The sequence below is a fragment of the Stegostoma tigrinum genome, chromosome 23 (assembly GCF_030684315.1).
Source record: "Stegostoma tigrinum isolate sSteTig4 chromosome 23, sSteTig4.hap1, whole genome shotgun sequence".
NCBI lineage: Eukaryota > Metazoa > Chordata > Chondrichthyes > Orectolobiformes > Stegostomatidae > Stegostoma > Stegostoma tigrinum.
Window position 1 is genome coordinate 27,651,584 of NC_081376.1, and position 20,934 is coordinate 27,672,517.

The window sequence follows — 20,934 nt, forward strand, 5'->3', positions numbered from 1 at the left end:
CCTTGCTGACTATTTCTGGTTAATCCTTGCCCCCCCAAATGGAGATAAATTTTGTCCCTCATAATTTTTTTCCAATCGATTTCCTACCTGCAGAAGGTGAAGGCTCATTATTAATCTTTGTTGACACAGAAGATCACAGTCCAGTCTGTTTAAAGTGTTTTTGGCACTGTCATGTTACATTCCATCAGTCTATCTGTCCAGACAGCCACATAATTTATGACTGCAGCTATTGCTGAAAATCATTATTTTTTTTAAATTTACATTTGGAATTACAAGTGAAAAATGATCACAGTGCCTGGGGCTTTGGACCTGTCATTGTAAGGGTAGATATGATTAACAGGAATTTGTAGGCCTACTGCCCAAGATTATTTACCCAATGTAAGTTTGAAATGGAAAGCTGTGAGTGGCCAGACTGCTTTTGAATAATATACAGGACTTGTGGATGGGGATGTACACTGATAATGTACACTGTCGGTGGATGGGGATGTACACTGACAATGTACACTGTCGGTGGATGGGGATGTACACTGACAACGTACACTGCCAGTGGATGGGGATGTACACTGATAATATACACTGTCAGTGGATGGGGATGTACACTGACAGTGTACACTGCCGGTGGATGGGGATGTACACTGATAATGTACGTGGCCAGTGGGTAAGAATGGTTATCAAATTGCACAGTTGTAGTTGCCTTTGGAAAACTGGATGTCTATTGTTGGAGGAGAAATGAAAGTTACAAAATAAGGATAACAATCTGAGACTTATAATTTTAAAATATAAATAAAACATATGAATATTCTTCAGATATAGTAAAAACTGCCGATGCTGGAGTCAGAGATAACACAGTGTGGAGCTGGAAGAACACGAGGCCAGGCAGCATCCGGGGAGCAGGAAAGCTGAGGTTTCAGGTTGAGGCCTTTCTTCAGAAATCATTTCATGATTTCACGACCATCCTACAGCCGTTTCACAATCAGGAGGGTGTGCATCCGTATTCCTGGGAGTAACCCAGCTTTCCTTATAAGACACAAAGAAGTATTCCTGTCCTCTTGGCCTGACAAAGAAAGAAGATTAAAACCATGTCTACTGTGGGCATTGTTTCAGCCAGAATCCCTTCATCACTGAGTTCCCCTGCAGTGAATCATTAGGGAGATCCACTCAGGACACTCAGATCAAAGAAAGGACTCTGAAACTTTGGAAAAGGGCCTTTGATCAGGTGAGTTTATCAACATCAATATGACTCAGTTCCAGGTGCTTCCAGACAGGAGAAGGAACATCATAAAAAGCTTTTTGTGGAAAACACAAGCTCATAATATCGGGCCTTTAGCCTATTAACACAAATAGAAGGTTGGCAGGAAACAGAGAGTAAACGTAAATGAGTGGACTAAATAAAAACCAAATGAACTGCAGATGCTGAAAATCAGGAACAAACACAGAAGCAAAGTTGCTGGAGAAACTCAGCAGGTCTGGCAGCATCTGTGGAGGGAAAAACAGAGTTAACGTTTTGGGTGTGGTGACCCGTTCTGAGGAAGGGTCACTGGACCCAAAACATGAACTCTGTTTTTCCCTTCACAGATGCTGCCAGACCTGTTGAGCTTCTCCAGCAACTTTGTTTCTGTGTTTGTTGTAAATGAGTGGCACAATGGCACAGTCCCTCACAGGTCCAGGATCCTAGGGTTTCAATTTATCTGATTGGCAGAACGTGACAAGTGGCGTCCTAGTTGGGTCTATCCTGAGTATTCAGTGTTTTACATTTTTTGTCAATGATTTGGAGGAGGGGAAAGAAGGCTAACTTGTAACTAAATTCATAGACCATACCATGATAGATTGGAATGCATGTTGTGAAGAAGACATATGGAGATTGCAGATGGATAGAGATAAGAGTGAGTAAGTGGGCAAAAATCTGACATATGGAGTATCAGTTGGGAAAATGGGAATTGTTAATTTTTTGCAGGAAGAATAAAACAAAATATTACTTACATTAAGAAGACTGCAGCAATCTGAAGTGCAGAAGGATTTGAGTGTTCTAGTATGTATTCACAAAAGTTACACTGCTGGTACGGCATATGTTCAAGAAGGCCAATGGATCTTTTTTTTATTATGAACAGGACTGAACATAAGAGTAATGATGTAATGTTTCAGTTATACAGTGGGACCACGTCTCTAACACTGTACACAGTTTCAGTCTCCTTATTTAAGGAAGGATGTATGTGCATTGCAGGCAGTTCAGAAGAAGTTTCCTGGATTGCTACATTGGAATGAGTGGGTTGTTTTATGGCAATAGAGTTGGACAAGGTGGGCTTATTTCCACTTGGGGTTAAGAGAATAAGGGTTGATTGGTTGAAGTGTGTATGATTCTGAATTGTCTTGAAAAAGCGTAGGTAGAAAAGACGATTCCTCGTGTTGGCCAGTCCAGAACTAAGGGTATTATTTTAGAATTAAGGCTCACCCTTTCCAGCACAGCAATGAGGAGGTGCTTTTGTTCTTTCAGAGGGTTGTGTGGCTTTACAACTCGCTGCCTCAGAAGGCTCTGGAGGTGGGGATCATTCAATAAAGTTAAGAGAGAGACGGTTGGATGCTTGTTCTCCAGGGAAATCCAAGGCTATTGATGGTTTGAGTGACTGATTGTGATCTTCTTCTGCTCCTATTTTCTATGTTCACTTATTCATAAGTAACCTGGGTGATCTTATCTGCCCAGACAGTTGGCTTGGGTTAAAATTGTCTTTTAGAGCTGTTGCTAATCCTCAAACAATTGACTTAAGTTTGATACAGCAATATCATCCATTTAGCTTGAAATTATAAAATATTTTAAATAAGTGCACTTGCACTGGTTTTAATTATTTAAATTCTTACTGTGCTGTAATACAGAGAAATGTATTACAGGTCCTAATTGAACTTTAACGTTGAATCACTTAGCGTAGCTATACAGTAATAAGATTATCATTTTCCATCTAACAATGAAGCCGGATCCATTATACTCTTTGAAATATTATCTGCTAACTATTTCAATAAGCCTAAAGTAAATTGAATTGCATTTCTGGATTCTCTGCTACATTTAATAGGAAAATATATTTGTTGGTAGGACAACTGGCAAACTGCTCTTGGCTGATTAAATTATCACTTGTGGTGAGCTGTTTCTGCATGATACCAGTGTAATCTGGTCAGAATTGAATGAAATGGTGCTAAAGATTACACAGTTTTGAATCCCAGTGAGTTGTAGTCATGACTACTTTATTCTACAGATATGAAAGCTTTTAGGCCTGTTCAAAACCTGTTGTCAACACTGCGCCTCCCCACCCCCAGCCACAAAAATGCTCATGTTCACAAACCAGAAACGTAAATTTCCCCAGTGATAACGGGAGCTGCAGATGCTGGAGAATCCAAGATAACAAAGTGTGGAGCTGGATGAACACAGCAGGCCAAGCAGCATCACAGGAGCATAAAAGCTTTTGTGCTCCTGAGATGCGGCTTGGCCTGCTGTGTTCATCCAGCTCCACACTTTGTTATCTTAGGTAAGTTTCCCCAATTTGTTTTTTCAAAAAAAAACGCCATTCATAAAATGTCTAAATGTAATTGCAGGATATTTCCAATTGGACACCACAGAAAATGTGACAAAAATGCAACTTTTCACTCTTGAGCATGTTGGACTTTTGTCTGCCTCAATCCAGGCGCAATACACATGCCATTTACTTTCTTCATTCAGTCAAATGCATACAGCTGGAGGAATTCTATAAGTTGCTAGTAAATTGGTACATTGTAGCTGAGATGATGGCCTTACCCTACAGTGCCTTTGAGTTGACATCCCCAAGTGTTAGACCCTTATTATGCAGTTCTGGACCTTCAAATGTGCCATTGTACAGCAGTTGGTCAAAGACATCTCTTTGTACTTGAAAACCATTACATTTCTAACAGACCAAAGAGGATTTTCTCTGAGTTGATGGTCCTTCGTCTACCATTGATATTCATTTTTGTGCACTTGCCTGGAACAGCTTGGCAACAGCCCTGAAGCACAGAGTCCTCCAACAGCTTGGCAACAGCCCTGAAGCACAGAGTCCTCACAAAGGCACATTCCAGATGGGCTTGGGCAACAGGCTTAAGTTTTCCTGAAGTGCACAAGATGGAGGTGTTCACATTATGCCAAAATTCCCAGGCACACAGGCATCTTTACCTGCAATCATCAATAGTCGATTGAAATCTGACCTGAATCTATTTATCCTGCTGTTGATGCAATTACCTTAAATTATTTTGAATTTAATTTTCAGTAATCTAAACTGAGTGACCTACAGCTGAAGAGAAAATACCTGTGTAGCTTCAACTGATTATAGGTCACAAGTTATATGGAGCAAGGGAAGAGCAATAGCATTTCCTGAAACTAATTTAACATTAAGCCTGAATCAGGCTCTTGGTGGTGCGCTGTTTGTCTCCCTACCCTTCGGCCAAAAGGTCTTGGTTCCAATCCCACCTGCTCCGGAGGTGTCTCATAACATCGCTGGACAGGCTGATTTAGAAAGCATTTCCATCTTATCAGTTGAAGAATAACTTAGTTTCTGCCATTCTCACTCAAGGCTGTCAGATATTGGGGATGTTGTGTTCCAGTTACGAATCAATATAGACTAATTCATGGAGGATTTTATATTCAGGTGCAAACTGATGAAGCTTGTGTATAAATTCATATCAATAAAACTAGATTGTAACCAGCTCACTCTGAGCTCATTTGATCAATATGCCATTAGCAGAAATTCCCCTTTTGCATATTCTATTACAATAAACCATGAGTTCACATAAATAATTCCTGCTTTGAAAATCTTCTCCTCTGTAGAATATTTCAAATAATGATCATCAGTGAAGTGAGCTGTGATTTCTTTGGAATGTGAGTTGTGGTCCAGAGAAATCCTCCAGGTTTGTAATGCAAATGATTGTCACTGTATAAATACTTTATTCACGCAAACTATGTTGTGTCAACTTGATTAATTTACTAGATCACATGAAATACCAACTGCCCGGCATTTGATTATGTCCATATAATGATTACTGTAATTTGAAGTGTCTGGCAAACAAAGACGTGAAATTCAGTGACACTGGACTTGGTTAAAACAACGCAGCTAAAGCGAGGATTTTGTCTCAGATATTTGTGGGTTGACGCAGCCACTGAAATGGAAATGCTTCATCCAGATTTCAAAAGGATATTGGTCTGCTTTGTTTATGGAATGAGTAGACTTTGTTGCAAGTGAATTTCAATGATGAATCAGCTGATATGGCATCAGATAGAGATTCCACTACAGAGTACCATCTAATAGCTGCACAATCATCTGTGCCTTCATTTATATAGCACCGGTAAATACAAAAGCTCGGTTTTGTAATTAAACCAGGAGCAAATGTTCTTTTAAAATATAACCCATGCACTTGTTTGTCAGCTTGCTGAGCCGGTTGTCCTGTGATGTGCTGGTGTTTCGTTATCCTTCTAGGCAATATCATCAATGCGACCTCTAATCAAAGTTTTGGTGTACCGCTTCCTTCCGGATTTATGTGATCCTCTGGTGTAATGGTCTCGTCACTTCCGGTTCCCCTGTATTGGCAGCAGGCTGCACATGGGGTCTATTTCTATATGCTTGTTAATGGAGTCCCGTGTTGAGAACCAGGCTTCCAGAAATTCCCTGCTAAAACAGCATACGATCATGATTGCACACAAACCTACAGCAACACTGCACCAAATATTATGAAAGACTTAAGACCCCATACCGACAGTAAACATGATCAAAGTGATATACAGAGTCCCATGCAGTGAGTGTAATAAACATTACATTGACTAACAGAGAGGAAACCAACAACCAGACTCATGAACACCAGCAGGCGGTAAAAGGAACACAACACAATCCCTATTTATTTCAGACGCCTCCCCCTCTCTCCCTATTTATTCCAGAATCCTCTCCCCATCCCCCTCTCTGATGAAGGGTCTAGGCCCGAAACGTCAGCTTTTGTGCTCCTAAGATGCTGCTGGGCCTGCTGTGTTCATCCAGCTCCACACTTTGTTATCTCGGATTCTCCAGCATCTGCAGTTCCCATTATCTCTGATCACAACCAATATTCACTTGTCTCGATACACACAGACAATGAGGACCATCAGTTCGACTGGGACAAAGTAACATACTGGGACAAGTGAACACTTGACCTGCAAGGGGATTTCTGGAAGCCTGGTTCTCAACTCGGGTCTCCATTTAACAAACACGGTGAAATAGACCCGTATACAAACAACAGAACAGGAAATGACAGGACCATCATGCCAGACGAAGAAAGCGGAACAATGTTTCAGTTAGAGGTCACACTGATGACGTTGCCTAAAAGGGTAATGAAATGTCAGCACAGCACAGAACAACCAGCTCGATCAGCTAATGAACGACTGCATCCACATCCCGAGCTACAAATTTTCGCTAAGACCTTAAAAACTACCACCAGAGTTAGGAAATATAAAGGGTTATTCACAATCAAGTACTCCTCCTGGAGAGTAACACTTTCCTTGAGTATAGCTCAGAAAATGATCAGTGTATAATCAGTGATTTTCTTTCCCTAGATGTAATGTACACAGAAAATGCCATTGACTATGCAGTCAACCTCTCCCAAGAGTCACTTCTTGTATTCTCCCCTTCCAGTTAGGAATGCTGAAGTAGCCAGTTTCTCCTTTGAGGAAAAGGAACAAGAAAGGGACACACGATGTCAGAAGTGCAGAGATTCACATTAAGAATGTGATCAAGAAACACTGCAAGAAACAAATTTACAAGTCACAGGACTCTTTGCAGTCAACACGCAAAATACTGGACATTGAATGTTACATGAAATTAAATGTTTCATAGATTTGGGAGAGTAAAGAATAAAAATAGTGTGCTTTTTTATGATGAGTGTATTATTTTGAAATGTGTAGTGACCAGCTGAAAATGGAAGGTAAAACGTGTCAAAAGGCTATGGAGGGCAGAAACTGTACAACTCTACATAAAGTAGCAGCGTTGCAGAGGAAAGCGGACATATTGTGAATACTTGATGAACACTGTTCTACCAAAACAATGCGAGACAACTGAGTGTCACAACTTCCGTCATTTACAATGAAACATGGGAGACCAATTGGAAATGTTACTGAACTGGAAAATTCAGCAATTAAGTGCAGTTTCAGGAAATGGCATGACTCTTTGATCAAGTGTGGGATAAAATGAGGGCAAAACATCAAATATTGTCAAAAATGGGTGGACGCATTCCAATAGGCAGTTAACTTGTACCCATTCCTTGGAAAGCAAAATACGTACAAACAGTGGACTGCGTATTGAGTTATATTATGCCTGAGTGCAGGGTAGAATTAGGGCACTATGGAATGGCTGCTTGCCTGGGCAGGGATTCAAGTTGTACAAGGCTAGTACTATTTAAAGCTAGCTCCTGGAATTCAAGTCCCACCTGCTGCAGAGGTGTGCAATAACATCTCTGAAAAGGATGATTGAAAATATCAATGGTGTTGAGGGTGTGCATTGTCTTTGAAGCAGGTGCTGGAATTAGCTGAGGAAGACACTTTGAGTAGGAAGACTACTGGCAAAATGTCACAAGACAGAAAGTGTAGTCTAAGTTTCACATGCAGCGGTAGACACTTTTGGTGCAAGAAGTTGACATGACTGGAGAAGCCTTCTTATTCATAAGGGCTCATCAGATAAATCCTGAAAACGCTTTTGGAGCAGACAACTGAAACAGCCAGGCATTGTAAGCGCAAGGACTTGAAGATGGTGCCGCAAGAGCTTTCACGAACCACAAAGCATGCAACACATTGGCAAAATCAAATTCAAGTGACATTTTCCTTGTTTTGTACCTGAACCACTCAACTAACTGCTCAATTTATCACTCCACCTTCAGTCAACTATCAATAATCTATTCTGATTTACTTGTATGATGTGTGTATTGCTAACCACCAGTACATTAGTGCCCATGAGAAGACAATGATGAGCTGGCTTCTTAAACCATTGCAGTCCATGTGATGTTAATACACTTACAGTGCTCTTAGAGTAGGAGCTCCAGGATTTTGGAAACTGCTTTGTCATTTCCTTTCGAGTGAGAAGCTAAGAAGGAAAAGTAAAGGGTGGAGTAAACTGGACAGCCCTTGTCTGTCTGCTTATCTCTGAAGAGTTCATTGGGGTGCGGTATGTTTTGTATATTGGAGGGTAATATTGGAGTTGACGTTAAGCTCATACAATCTGAAGCTGTCATACATTCTTTGGTCAAGAAATAATGCGACTACTTTGATATCCTAATGGAAACAGACATGCCATCATTGCCTCCCGATCGTTTTAGTTAATATGTCAAACTAACCACTGTAACCTGTATATGAAGGTAAGTTAATGCCCAAATACATAAGTGTGCAGTTTGAATAACAGTCATGAGTGATGATCTTCCAGCATGGTTAACCAAGTAAGCTCTGAGACTCAGTGTAATAAGGAGGAAAGGACTCTCGTTGCAATAATAGTGTCCCTAAATCTTATTCATGAGGCCTGAGTTCAAGCCCCAAATGCGCTAGAGTTGAGTAGTAACATCTCGGAGCAAGTTAATTAAAGAATATCTACACTTGTATCTTAACTAAATCAATAATTTCTTGTTGGTTGTCACAAAATAGCAGCTGGGCTTCTTGTTTTAGTAGCCACTTGCCAATCATAATATTGGAGAGTGACATGATGAGGTCAGACTGCTGACCTGATATCATTGCACCATTTTCTCTTGTAAATTAGGAGAAAAAGGTTTTTGTGGTACAGTGGTCATGTCCGTACCACTGGGTAAGGAGGCCCAGGTTCAAGCACCTCTTACTCCAGAAATGTGTCATAAAGTATCTGAAACTGCCGGCACAACATTGTGGGCTGAAGGGCCTGTTCTGTGCTGTACTGTTCTATGTTCTATGTTCTAATTAGGGCTCTTGTGGCTTCCCAAAGTGCCAAGCATTTCATTGTGTGCCCCTTGCAATCTTCTTCAGTAGCTTGCCCTGTTGAGGATCTTGACTGAGCCATCTGCAGGAGAACTCAGTTGTGACCTTGCTGTCGAGTGAATTCTCACATGTTACCCTGCATTCTGGCTGTCTCATACACATGACTAGCATCTCAACACATGCAGGCTCTGCCTCTCATCAATCCTTTAAGTCACAAACAGTTGCAGTGTCTGAGCTGGCCACTGAGAGTGAAATTTTAAGACGGTGTCTCTGGGACCATTATTCTTTTCTCGATTTTCCTCCACTGCCTGACAATGTTGTAGATTTTTTGGTGTCTGAACAGTAAAAAGTACAACCTAAAGTTGTCTGTATGGGGTGGGGGAGTGGGTAAGAAAGTAAAGGGGTCACGCTTGTTCCATTTGTGACCTTATAAAGTAGAACAGAGTGATGGATAAAGAAGGAATGGCCTGTCGTAAGGATTAAGTTTGAAGATGCTGTCATCTTCAATGATTTCAACTCAGCCAGTAGTCATGGGCCCAGTGTAAGCTGTTAAAGTAATAGCCAGTACCAAAGCTACAATGTGGATAAGGTTATACAGGCATACTTGACCCATTCCAATAGTTCCTGCTGCCTTGAGTTCTGCAAAAGAGAGGAAAGTATGTCAGTGGACGCAGTGTTATCTGTTTGGCTGAACTTCAGTCAAAGTTGAATAGCTGGCTGTGTATGTGTGTGCAAGTAGTGATAGTGTGAGGTGACAGCAGTGCTAAATGTGTAAAGGAGGTGAATTTATCCATGTTAGGTAGGTGTCCTGACTGATAGAGACTGGTGGTAAGTAAATGATGGCTGCATGATATGTTGAGTCATGTGTCAGGCTACTGGTACAGTTAGTGAGAAGTAGAGTTTGAAGATGCTTCCACTTAAATTGACCATTCATCTGAGGTAATTGAACTTTTTGCAGTACTGCATCCAACTCACCATGTCTAGACTACTGGCATTGCCTTCATGATTATTGGATCCTGTGCCTGTCCATTGATCGCCTGTGGATAACCAGATCTCTTCCTTCCCTATTCCTGGCACCAGTATCTCCAGTGAGACATCAGAAAATTTTGGTGGCCATTTTAATTTTTAAAAAATTACCTGACCTCATCCTAAATGCTTGCCTCCATGTTGAGACACAGGTAGACCGGGTGTTAAGAAGCCATTTAGCACACTTGCCTTCATTGCTTAGACATTTGAGTATAGGATAACACAGTGTGGAGCTGGAGAAACACAGGTCCCAATCCGAAACGTCAGCTTTCCTGCTCCTTTGATCCTGCCTGGCCTGCCGTGCTCCTCCACTTCCACACTGTGCTATCTCTGACTCCAGCATCAGCAGTTCTTACTATCTCTCATTTGAGTATAGGAGTTAGAATGTCATTTTGAGGTTGTACAGGACATTATTGAGGCAAGATTTGGAGTACCGTGTGCAATTCTGGCCATCCTGTTATAGGAAGGATATTATTCAAGTGGGGAAGGTTCAGAAAAGATTTACCAGAATGTTGCCAGGAATGAAGGGTTTGAAATATAAAAATATCCTAGAAAGTCTGAGAGGAGGCATGGAGCAGAGGAGGTTGAGGGTGACCTTATTCAGGTTTATAAAATTAAAAGGGGCATAGATAAGGTGAATGTCAAGGGTCTTTTCCCTAGGGTGAAGGATATGAAAACCAGGGGCATATTTTGAAGATGAGAGGAGAACGTTTTCCAAAGGGGTGGAAGGGCAACCGTTTTACACAGAGAGTGGTTCATGTGTGGAATAAACTGCAAGAGAAAGTGGTGGATAAAGGTACAGTTACAATATTTAAAAGACATTTGGATAAGTCTATGAATAGGCATGGTTTGGTGGGATATGGACCAAACACAGGCAGGTGGGACTAGTTTAGTTTGGGAACATGGCTGACATGAACTAATTGGACCTGTGAGGCACCCTCTTGCCATCTTGAACCTGCAGCTCCCTCTTCTCCAGAAGAGGCTGCCAGTCTATCACTGGATGGGCTCACATTGGCCCTCTAACCTAATGGGCCTGGCACGATGAGCCTGTGCCCTGTTACACCCGTTTTAAAATTGCAGGTTGGCAAGCCTGGAGCAAGGCATGAGGTTGTGTCCCAGAACTAAACGACTAGCTGGGTTCCCCACCCAAAATTTAAATCTTGGACACTTCCCTGTACTTTCTCATGCATGCTACATATATCTTCAGTACCTTTATATTTGTCCACGAAGCCCTATGTGAGACTTTCCTGTTCAAGATTGAGGAGCTCAAGGGAAAATAATATCTTAGATCCGAATATTATGTGCTGCTCTCGACATTACTAATGAGTGTTTCTCGTCTGTCCTGTCAGTTTAAATTTAATCACCTTCCTTGGCCATGAACTGTCTCGAAGACAGTTGAACAAATAGAGCTGGCTGTAGGTGAAACTAGACAGCTGATTTGTCATGAAACAGCTGATTGACCATAATTAAATGATAGAATTGAATTGTTTGCCTTTGATTGTAATGACTGCCTGATTACCATCAATTTTTATTTAAATTACTGGAAATTGGCTATTTGGACAGCACAATAGGAAAGCTGTTATGAGGAAACTTGAAAGTTGATTTGCAAGATTAGAAAAACTGAATATCCGTTTTTCAGATAATGGCATTAGTTTATCGCTGAAGAATTTAACAGGTTTCACGGGAGAATGGAATTTCAATCATGTAACTTCAATCACAAGATAGCCTCCTAGCATTAGCAAAAACAGAAAAATGCAATCCGAGCAGCACTATCTCTAATGAGGACCAAAAAGACAGCTCAGGCAAGCCTCAGTTTTGAGATTTGCCGCAGAAGGAATGAAAGATAGTCCAGTGTAGAAGTTACTAAACAGAAGATTAAGACCAGAAACCTAGAACATCCTCAACCAAAAGCTCCAGAAATGGAAATAAACCTTCTGTGGGAGTAAACACAGCCCATGCCTAAGCCTTCTGAGTATTTGTGTGGAGGGTACACAGAATTTAATACCCTCCCCAAGGCAGATTTGGAGCTAAGAATGAAATGATCGCATATCTCGATAAAGGAAAAATAATGAGAAGTAGCAGTGTAAAGGCAATAGTGCTTGACAACCCTAAAAGAACTTTGACAAAGCTATTGACATAGTAGATGAGAAGAAATAATGTGGAGATATTTCACAAAGGCTTCATTATAGTTGAAGGAATCACATGGAGATGATTTATGAAGGTTAAGGATATGGAATTAGAAGGAAAGCAGTAGACTATTCCAGGGAAGGGGAAAAACGGAGAGTGAGAATTGAGGGAAGTATTTCAGTCCTTTGGGTTTAGTTCAGGGTAATGTACTGTTACTGCACGTATAACTTGTTAATAGTATATTAATTGTATTCTTAAGGATAAATTAGTGGCAAATGTTGCTGGATTAAATATCTTCAGCGCAAGTGACCTGGCTGCTACTATATATAAACTCTGTACATATCAGCTTAGCACCACTTCCTCTCTCAGATCAGGAACTTGAAGCCAACATGTGTCTTGAACTAATATTCTTGTGCATAAAGTTATTGAGGAATATGTATTGAAGGTGCAGCTCTTCAAACAAAATATTATACTGTGGCCTTATCTGCTTTTTCCTGTAGATTAGTCAGATTTTAAATATCCTGTGGACATTTTGAGACTTATCCAGATCATTGGCTTACATACCTTTGTCGTGTTATGCTATAAAAACTGACCAGGTTATTAGCTTATTGTTAGTTGCAGGATATGATGGGCAAAGAAAAGATGACACGTATCTGAATTCTGACAAAAGATTTAATTCAACAAATCTAAGCACAACCTATGTGGCAAATTACCTTAAGTGCTGGAGTTTAATTCCCTTTTTTTGTGTGTTCCCCTATTTTAGCAGACAGATGATGCAGCGCAGACTGACGGACAGCAGCAAACACAGTCTACTGAAAACACAGATAACAAAACACAACCTAAACGGCTCCATGTCTCCAATATTCCATTCAGATTCCGAGACCCAGACCTCAGGCAAATGTTTGGCGTAAGTACCATGATTTAATGAACTAAGTAGGAAGCATTATACTAAAAGCTGCAATCAAATGATCAAATTACAGTCAAGTCTGTCTTAAAGATTGCTGCAAAATGAGGCCAGTTGTATAATGACCAGCTAATGTCAGACAGACCCGACAAAATCTTAATAATTCAACCTTGAACTGGAGACTACCTGTCTGGAAAATGAAGTCAGTCCTAAAGATGCTCATTATAGATTGGTTTAACTATCTGATTTTACTTTTGTCTCAGCACTAACCATTAAGAAGGCAGGTATGACTTCCAGTTCCACGAGAAGTCATGGTGCAAACTGTGAATAATGCTTTGATTATACCATTTCACATTTGCTTTTTCATTTTAAGGATTATGTTAAATTTAATAAAATCCTTTCCTACATTAAGGGATTGTATTAATGGTAACCACATAAACTTATGCTGTTCCACTCATCTCTATGGCCCTGTGTCGTTCTAGTGCCAACTTTGTGTCAATTCATGCCAATCAATATCCCTTCTCCCATCCCTAGGGGCACTTAATGCCCCAAAATAAATTTAGTGGCAAGTCATGACAGCACATCTCCCTACCCATTTCTCCTTGTCCTTAAATTCCATGACAGCTCAATAAATATGAGTAGACCTCAGGCACAATAATCAGATAAAGTAAAGTTGAATTTTAAGTATCTGTCGCAGATTTCACTATGTGAAAAAGCTTTCATAAAGGCCCTTTCAATGCATTTAAATACCTTCAAGTACTTAATTACTTGTGAAAAAAAACCTAGCATTTGTGTTTATAAGGCCGCATAAAAGTATGCTAATCCCTTAACAATCTCTTGAGCTGTCAGACAAAACTGTGAACTTATGGACCCCACTGTGATAATGACGGGTTGTTTATGGCAAACATTTAAGAAAATAGTTCAGCAAGGATATATCACGATGCAGAAGAAGAATACTAGGAAGGGAATAAACCAATCATGTTTGGTTGAGGAAGTTAAAGATTGTACGAAATTAAAAGAAAATACACACAACGCAGAAAAATCTAAGGTATTATAGAGGATTAGAAAGTATATAAAAATCAACAAAAGATTATCCAAAAAAAGGGAGAAAACAAACAATGAAGTCAAACAAATAAGTGATTTAAATCAGACTGTTAAAGCTCAGTTAAATATGCAAAAAAGGAACATAAAAACCAAAGTGAACATAGACCCATTAAAGAACAAGGCTGGGAAATACAGCTGAGGAAGTAAGAAGTGGCAGAGGAGTTGTGTTTTTTATTCACTTGTAGAATGTGGGCATCATTTACTGGGTAACATTTACTGCCTGTTCGTAGCTGCCTTTGAACAGGTGGTGGTGAGCTGCCTTCTTGAACTGCTGCAGTCCATATGCTATAGGTAGATCCACAATGTCACTAGGGACGGAACTCAGGATTCTGATTCCGCATCAACAAAGGAATAGCGATTTATTTCCATGTTGGAATGGCTTAGAGGGAAACATGCAGTTGGTGGGGTTCCCATGTATCTGCTGCCCTTCTTCTAGATAAAAGTGACCATGGGTTTGGAAGGTACTGTGTAAGGATATTGGGCGATTTTTTGCACAGATTCTTGTAGATAGTATGCATTGCTGCTACTGAGCATCGATGGCAGAGGGAGTGGATGTTTGCGGATGCACAGCCAATCAGGCGGGCTGCTTTGCCAGGATGGTGTCGAGCTTCTTGAACAGCAGCCATCCAGGCAAGTGGGGAGTATTCCATCAGACTCCTGAATTAAACATTAAATGAGCTGTGGTGAGATAAAAGAGTGCTACAATAGTTCCATGTTGGTTATTAGTACAACTGTGCTCAAATGTTATGTGATGTTCTACTCATGACAGAATAAATAGAATATCACAACTTTTAAAATAATACAGAAAAGAGCAACCAAAATGGCTGAGTGTGTGGAGGGATGTTACTGTAAGACACTGAGCATGTTGTCACCCAAGAAGTAAAGGCTGAAAAGTGTTGCGTATTGTTTTTAAGATTTTGGAGGGACCACATAGTGTAGCCGATGATAAGCTGTTCCACTGTATTCAGAACGCAATCGATCCAGAGAATAGAGCTTTCACTGGAAGGGGGCATAAACTTAAAACTAATTTCAGAAACATCGCAAGCAAGTGGCTAATCTGTGAAACTACCTCTCGAGCCAGATGGTGAAAGTAGTGTATCATTGAGTCATCCTTATGCATATTAGTGAGAGTTCTTTCAGAAAATAACATATGGAATACAAGTGGTAAATGCAATATGCTGGGATAATTTAGATTTATAAATTCCAAAGCTGTGTACCACAGGTGATTCCTTGCCTCATCCTATTTCTATTGGTTGATTAATTACAATAATTAATTAACGACACTTTTAATGTTGCATCTTACCTTCTACCAGGTTGACGTTTTTTGTACAAATTTGTCTGTAGCAACTCGGGGGGAGGCAATGGCCTAGTGGTATTATTGCTGGACTGTTAATCCAGAGACAGAGGTAATGTTCTGGGGACCTGGGTTCACATCTTGCCAAGGCAGATGGAAGAATTTTAATTCAATAAACATCTGGAGTTAAGAATCTAATGATGACCATGAATCCATTTTCAATTGTCAGAAAAACCCATCTGGTTCACAAATGCCCTGTAGGGAAGGAAACTGCCACCTTTACCTGGTCTGGCCTACATCTAACTCCAGACCCACAGCAATGTGGTTGACTCTTAACTGCTCTCTTGGCAATTAGGGATGGGCAATAGATGCTGCCTAGCCAGCAACGCCCATGTCCCATGAATGAAAAAAGTATAAAGATATAAAACGTAGAAGAAGTGAGCCATTCAGTCCCTGGAGTCTGCTTCACTCTTCAATGAGATTGTGGCTGATCTGATAATCCTCAACTCCTCTTTCCTGACTTATTCCTATAAACAGTGATTCCCTCACTTATTAAAAGGCTGCCTATCTCAGTCTTAAATATTCTCACTGATCCAACCCGAACAGTCCTCTGTGGTAAATAATTCCACAAATGCACAATCCTTTCGAAGAAATTCCCTCTCATCCATGTCTTAAATGGGCAACCGTTTATTCTGAGATTCTACCCTCTGGTCCTAGACCATCAACAAGGGGTAATAGCATCTCTATATCTACCCTGTATAGTCTCCTAAGAATCTCATTTACCTCAATGAACTTACCTCAATGAACTCAATCAACTAAACTCCACCAAGTACAAACATAGCTTACTCAATGTCTCGTAAAACAGTTCCTTGATGTTTGGTGTCAAACTAATGAATCTAACACCGATGTAAAGGAAATCTTAGAAAACTGGTATCAGGCTCAAAATGTTAAATTTGATTCTGCCTGCACAGATGTTTCTATATATGCTGACTTTCTATATTACTTGCTTTATCATTCACCTTAAAACATTTCTGTGAAATGCTGATAACTATTCAGTAATTCTTCATAAGGAGGACAAATGGTGAACAGTGTTTTAAGTAATAAACTGTTATAAAAGAAGTCAGAAAGAATTGTTTTAACATTAATTAATTAAGAACAATATGAAGAAATTAGATACTAGTGCTTATCTTTACCTAGTGACCTTTAGGTATCAAGTGGCCTTTTCAGTTTGCAACATAACCCATTAGATTCTTGTATTTCTGAAATAGAACTGGGTTTTGCACTCGAACAGTGATTGGGCTGTCAGAATAAGTACTGGGAGCACAGAGAAGCACCAGTTGTGGTTTCCATCCTAATTACTAACCAGTAGTTTCAAATTGTATGTGAGGAAGAAGACAAAATTGTAACCATACTTGGCTGAGATTGCCACCCATTTTTTTTTGTTTCAGCATTCTCCAGCTAGATGCATGCAGGAAGAATATACAAAGATAGAGGGCTGCCAACGCATCAGGAACTGCACCAACCATTCATTTGTGTTGTCAAATGCAAAGAAAGTATAAGAGAAAGGTTTTAGCAATATATTTAGCCCAAAGCCCTGTTACATATGTTTTTCTAATTGAATGTATTGGTACTTTTAATTGTAATTCTCAAAGTTACAACAATCACAAGGTGATTCTATTTTATGATGTTCCAATTTGGTACTAAAGCAAATCTTTATTATTTCTTTCCAGCAATTTGGTAAAATCTTAGATGTTGAGATAATTTTTAATGAAAGAGGGTCTAAGGTATGTTGTTCCTTTTACTGTGTTTGCATGCTGGTAAATTGTAACTGATTTCATGAAAGTGGATAGTTATAAAAAAAGGAGGAACAACTGAATTGATCTAGTGACTAGATCAGATTTTCAATTGCACTGCATTTAGTCACTGAATTTATATTTCTCAATTCAAATATTTTGTTCAAATTAAGATCAAAGTTTCAATATTTTTCTTTTACAGTATTGAATACTTTTTCTTTTGTAAATTCTTTTTGAGATCAGTAATTTTTATACTTGAAATATTGCAAATTCAAGAGGAATTGTAAACTTTAATGCTAAAAGATGCTCGCATATATTACACTGAAAAAGACAATACTTTTCAGCTCATTAAACTATGTAAAGAGAAAATGGTTTGCAGCAGTTCAGTTCCCTCCAGCTTTGAAACTATTGCTTCCTTCATGTGCATTACTCTGTTGTTCATGTTGCAATCTGATAAAAGGAAAATAATTGAACTTCAGAACGTGGAGAAGTTTTGCCACATTTGGTATTTTTCCCAAATTTATTCCAGCAATTTTGCCAAGCAGCTTGCTGGCTATGGTGGTGGGTAATGGTCATTAAGAGACACAGGGATAGAGTTCACAGGCCTATGGCTCAAGTGGACTGCACTTAAAGCAGTGCTGCAAGGAGTGTGGGCGCTTTTCATATTTCTCCCTTCGAGATGATGAATTCTGCAACTACATTCATTCAATCCAGACAAGAGCCAGTAAATTTTGGCACAGCACTTTTATCGATTGAATGCTGCAGCATTTAAACTTTAAAAAAAGGCTTCTACTTGAGCACTACAACACTGGAAACAATGCAGCTAAGCTGGAAAGCTGAAAGTCTGCTGCCTTTCTATTGTTTGTTACCTTCTTGGGAGATTTTCTGAGCAGCTCCGTTACTGAATACCTTCAGCTGCTGCGCAATAATTATGTCAATTTTCATTATCAGTTTCATTTTGTGAAAACCAATGCTTCTTGTACTTGAATTTTTCCCATTTGCAAGGAAACTGCTTCTGGAAGCCTGCTTTTCCCAAATATAATTTGTTTATATCGAACAAAGATCAATTTTTGGAAGGTCTCATGAAGATATTCACTTGTTGTTTCTCAGTCACTGTGATTACAAAAACATTGCAACATGTTGAAATGAGTGGCATGAGTATACCAGCATTGGCTAAATATGACAATGTAAGCCAGATTGAAAATTATGCCTCCTGCAAAGCTATGATGGAAGGGCCAAATTCTGGAGAAATTCCAGACCTCGTGTTATGTCTCCATCAGTGAGAGGACAAGAAGCCTTAATGCAGGAAGAGGAGTAGCCCTGATCGATGCTGTCTGCCAAATTACATTCCACTGGGAGTTTAAGGCTGTTCCCTTCCACAGAAACGGCCCATTTTTCATTTTCCCAGGTAGAACAGTGAAAGCATATGGGAACATATGAAGAAGGCATTAGTGTGGGTCACTCAGTTCCTTCAAGCCTGCTCTGCCACTCAATAGGATCATGACTGACCTGATTTTCACCTCAACTCTACGTTTCTGCCTATCCCAATAAATTTCCATCCCTTGGTAGTCAATAATCTATCTACCTCTGGCTTTAAATTAATGAATGATTCCGTATCCACTACCTTTTGAGGAATGGAATTTCAAAGACTCAGATCTCTGAGAGGGAAGAAAAGTTTCCTCTTTTCTGTTTTAAATGCAATATCCTTATTTTTAAACTGTGACCCCTACTTCTAGATTTTCCCACAAGAAGAAAGCTGCTTTCAATATCTATCTGGTCAAGTCCCCTCAGGGTCTTATACATTTAAATTAGGGAATCGCTGAATCTTTTAAACTCCAAAGGACATAGGCTTAGCCTGTCTAGCTTTTCTTCATAAGGCAGTCTGCTCATTCATGGTATTAGTCTAGTACCTTCCCTGAGCAATTTCCAATGCATTAACATCCTTCTGAAAATATGGTGTCTAGTATTATGCACAGGGCTCCAGATGCAGTCTCACCAATACCATCTATAACTGATGCATAACCTCCTTACTCTTGCATTCAATTCCACTCACAGTAAACCATAGTATACTACCCCATTCCTGATTTCTTGCTGTCACTGCATATTAACCTTCTGTGATTCATGCACTTGGATACCTAGGTCCCTCTGCATCTCCAAGCTCTGCAATCTCTCGACATTTACATAACATGTTTTTTTTTCTTCCTGGCAAAATGGACAAATTTGCACTTTCCTACGTTGTACTCCATTTGTCAGATCTTTGCAGTCACTTAACTTGTTCATTTCCTGTTGTTGACTCCATATGTCCTCTTCAAAACTTACCTTCCAAGCTATCTTTTGGTCATTCCTGCAATTTTATGTTAATGTCATTATTTTAGAATCGGAGAACAAAAATTATCCTTAAAAGTCCAGATCTTAAAGAATTTGCAATGGTCATTGCCTGCTAGAGAGGGCTGCATTCCAAGACAGTGCCTGTTCATATCAAAATTTCACTGCTTTTTCCCTGAATGTTTAAATTCCAAGGAAAGGTTATTTTTGTGAAGAGGCTGCATTAACTGCCTCTTAAATCACAGCATTACAGAACAGTACAGCACAGAATGAGACCATTCAGTCCATTAAATCTTTGTAAATTCAGTATTAAAATTTGGTCCTGCCTCTTTCAACGAACAATCTCATTTTCTGCACTTTCTCCATACCACTGCAGCTTTATTTTTATCATTCATGTAGTTATCAGAATCGACCAACTCTCAGGCATTACTGTACAAATCCTAACCGTTCATTGCATAAAGAAGCGATTCCTCCTGTTGCCTCTGATAGTTTGACAGTCACCTTCAATCTATACTCTCCGGTTATTAACTCTTCAACAATACAAATGGTTTGTCTTTATTTTCTCAATCTAAACCCTTTGTGATTTTAAAGATCTCTATTAAATCTCATTTTCAAATTCTCAACTCTGAGAAGAACGACTCCAGCTCTCCATGTAACTGTAAACCCTTCTTCCTGGAACTATTTGATTAAATCTCTTTTGAAACCTGTCCAGGGTTGGCCTGCTGAATCTAACTTGTGTATGATGTAAGTATAGAATAATATCCTGTCTTTTGAACTCTGTTTCTCTATTTATAGGATAGTCTAGGATTCTATATGCTTTATTAACTGTTTGTCATACTCTACTACAACATTGGAAGAATTGTCTCTCCTTGCAAACCCCTTAAAATCATACCCTTTAGCAAGTATTGTCTCTCCTGATTCTTCCTCCAAAATATTTGTCACACATTTCTGCATTGAATGTGTTCACATTCAAGGATTTATTTGCAGTAGTTTCATAAATTACCTCCGTGAATAATTCTGAATAGAGTATTGAAATTTGATGTCTATTGCTGAATTCTTGGGACCAGTCATACAAAGAAAGGTTTCTGTACAGCCTGGCATTGATTTGAATGATTGTCCCATTGCTGTCAGCTAATAGTAAAACAATGAAGAGAAGTGCACATAAAGCTAACATGGTTTCATTTTGTTGTAGTGGTTGTTGTGTTTGCAATAAGTGTTACTTAACCCTCAGAGCATACGAGCCTATTTTATTCATTTACGATAAATTATAATGTGCTATCTGTTTTATCTGTGATTACTCTAAATGTTGCTTCTAAAGGCAAAGAATTAACAATAAATGTTGCAGTACTATCTCTTTATAGATGAATGGACAATAGGAAGGTAACATATCTTTGCCAGTCTATTGGATTTGATATTTGAT

The 20,934-nt window shown here is 39.4% G+C and overlaps 1 protein-coding gene across 32 annotated transcripts in view; it reads left to right on the forward strand.

Annotated features, from left to right (window-relative positions):
• Positions 1 to 20,934, forward strand: part of rbfox1 (RNA binding fox-1 homolog 1) — a 2,011,452-nt gene that overhangs the window by 1,851,453 nt on the left and 139,065 nt on the right. For all 32 annotated transcript variants that reach the window (XM_059654014.1, XM_059654018.1, XM_059654023.1 and 29 more), the window contains 2 exons: positions 12,858 to 13,001; positions 17,127 to 17,180. In XM_059654014.1, the coding sequence (XP_059509997.1) occupies positions 12,858 to 13,001; positions 17,127 to 17,180 (198 nt within the window). The remainder of the gene's footprint in view (positions 1 to 12,857; positions 13,002 to 17,126; positions 17,181 to 20,934) is intronic.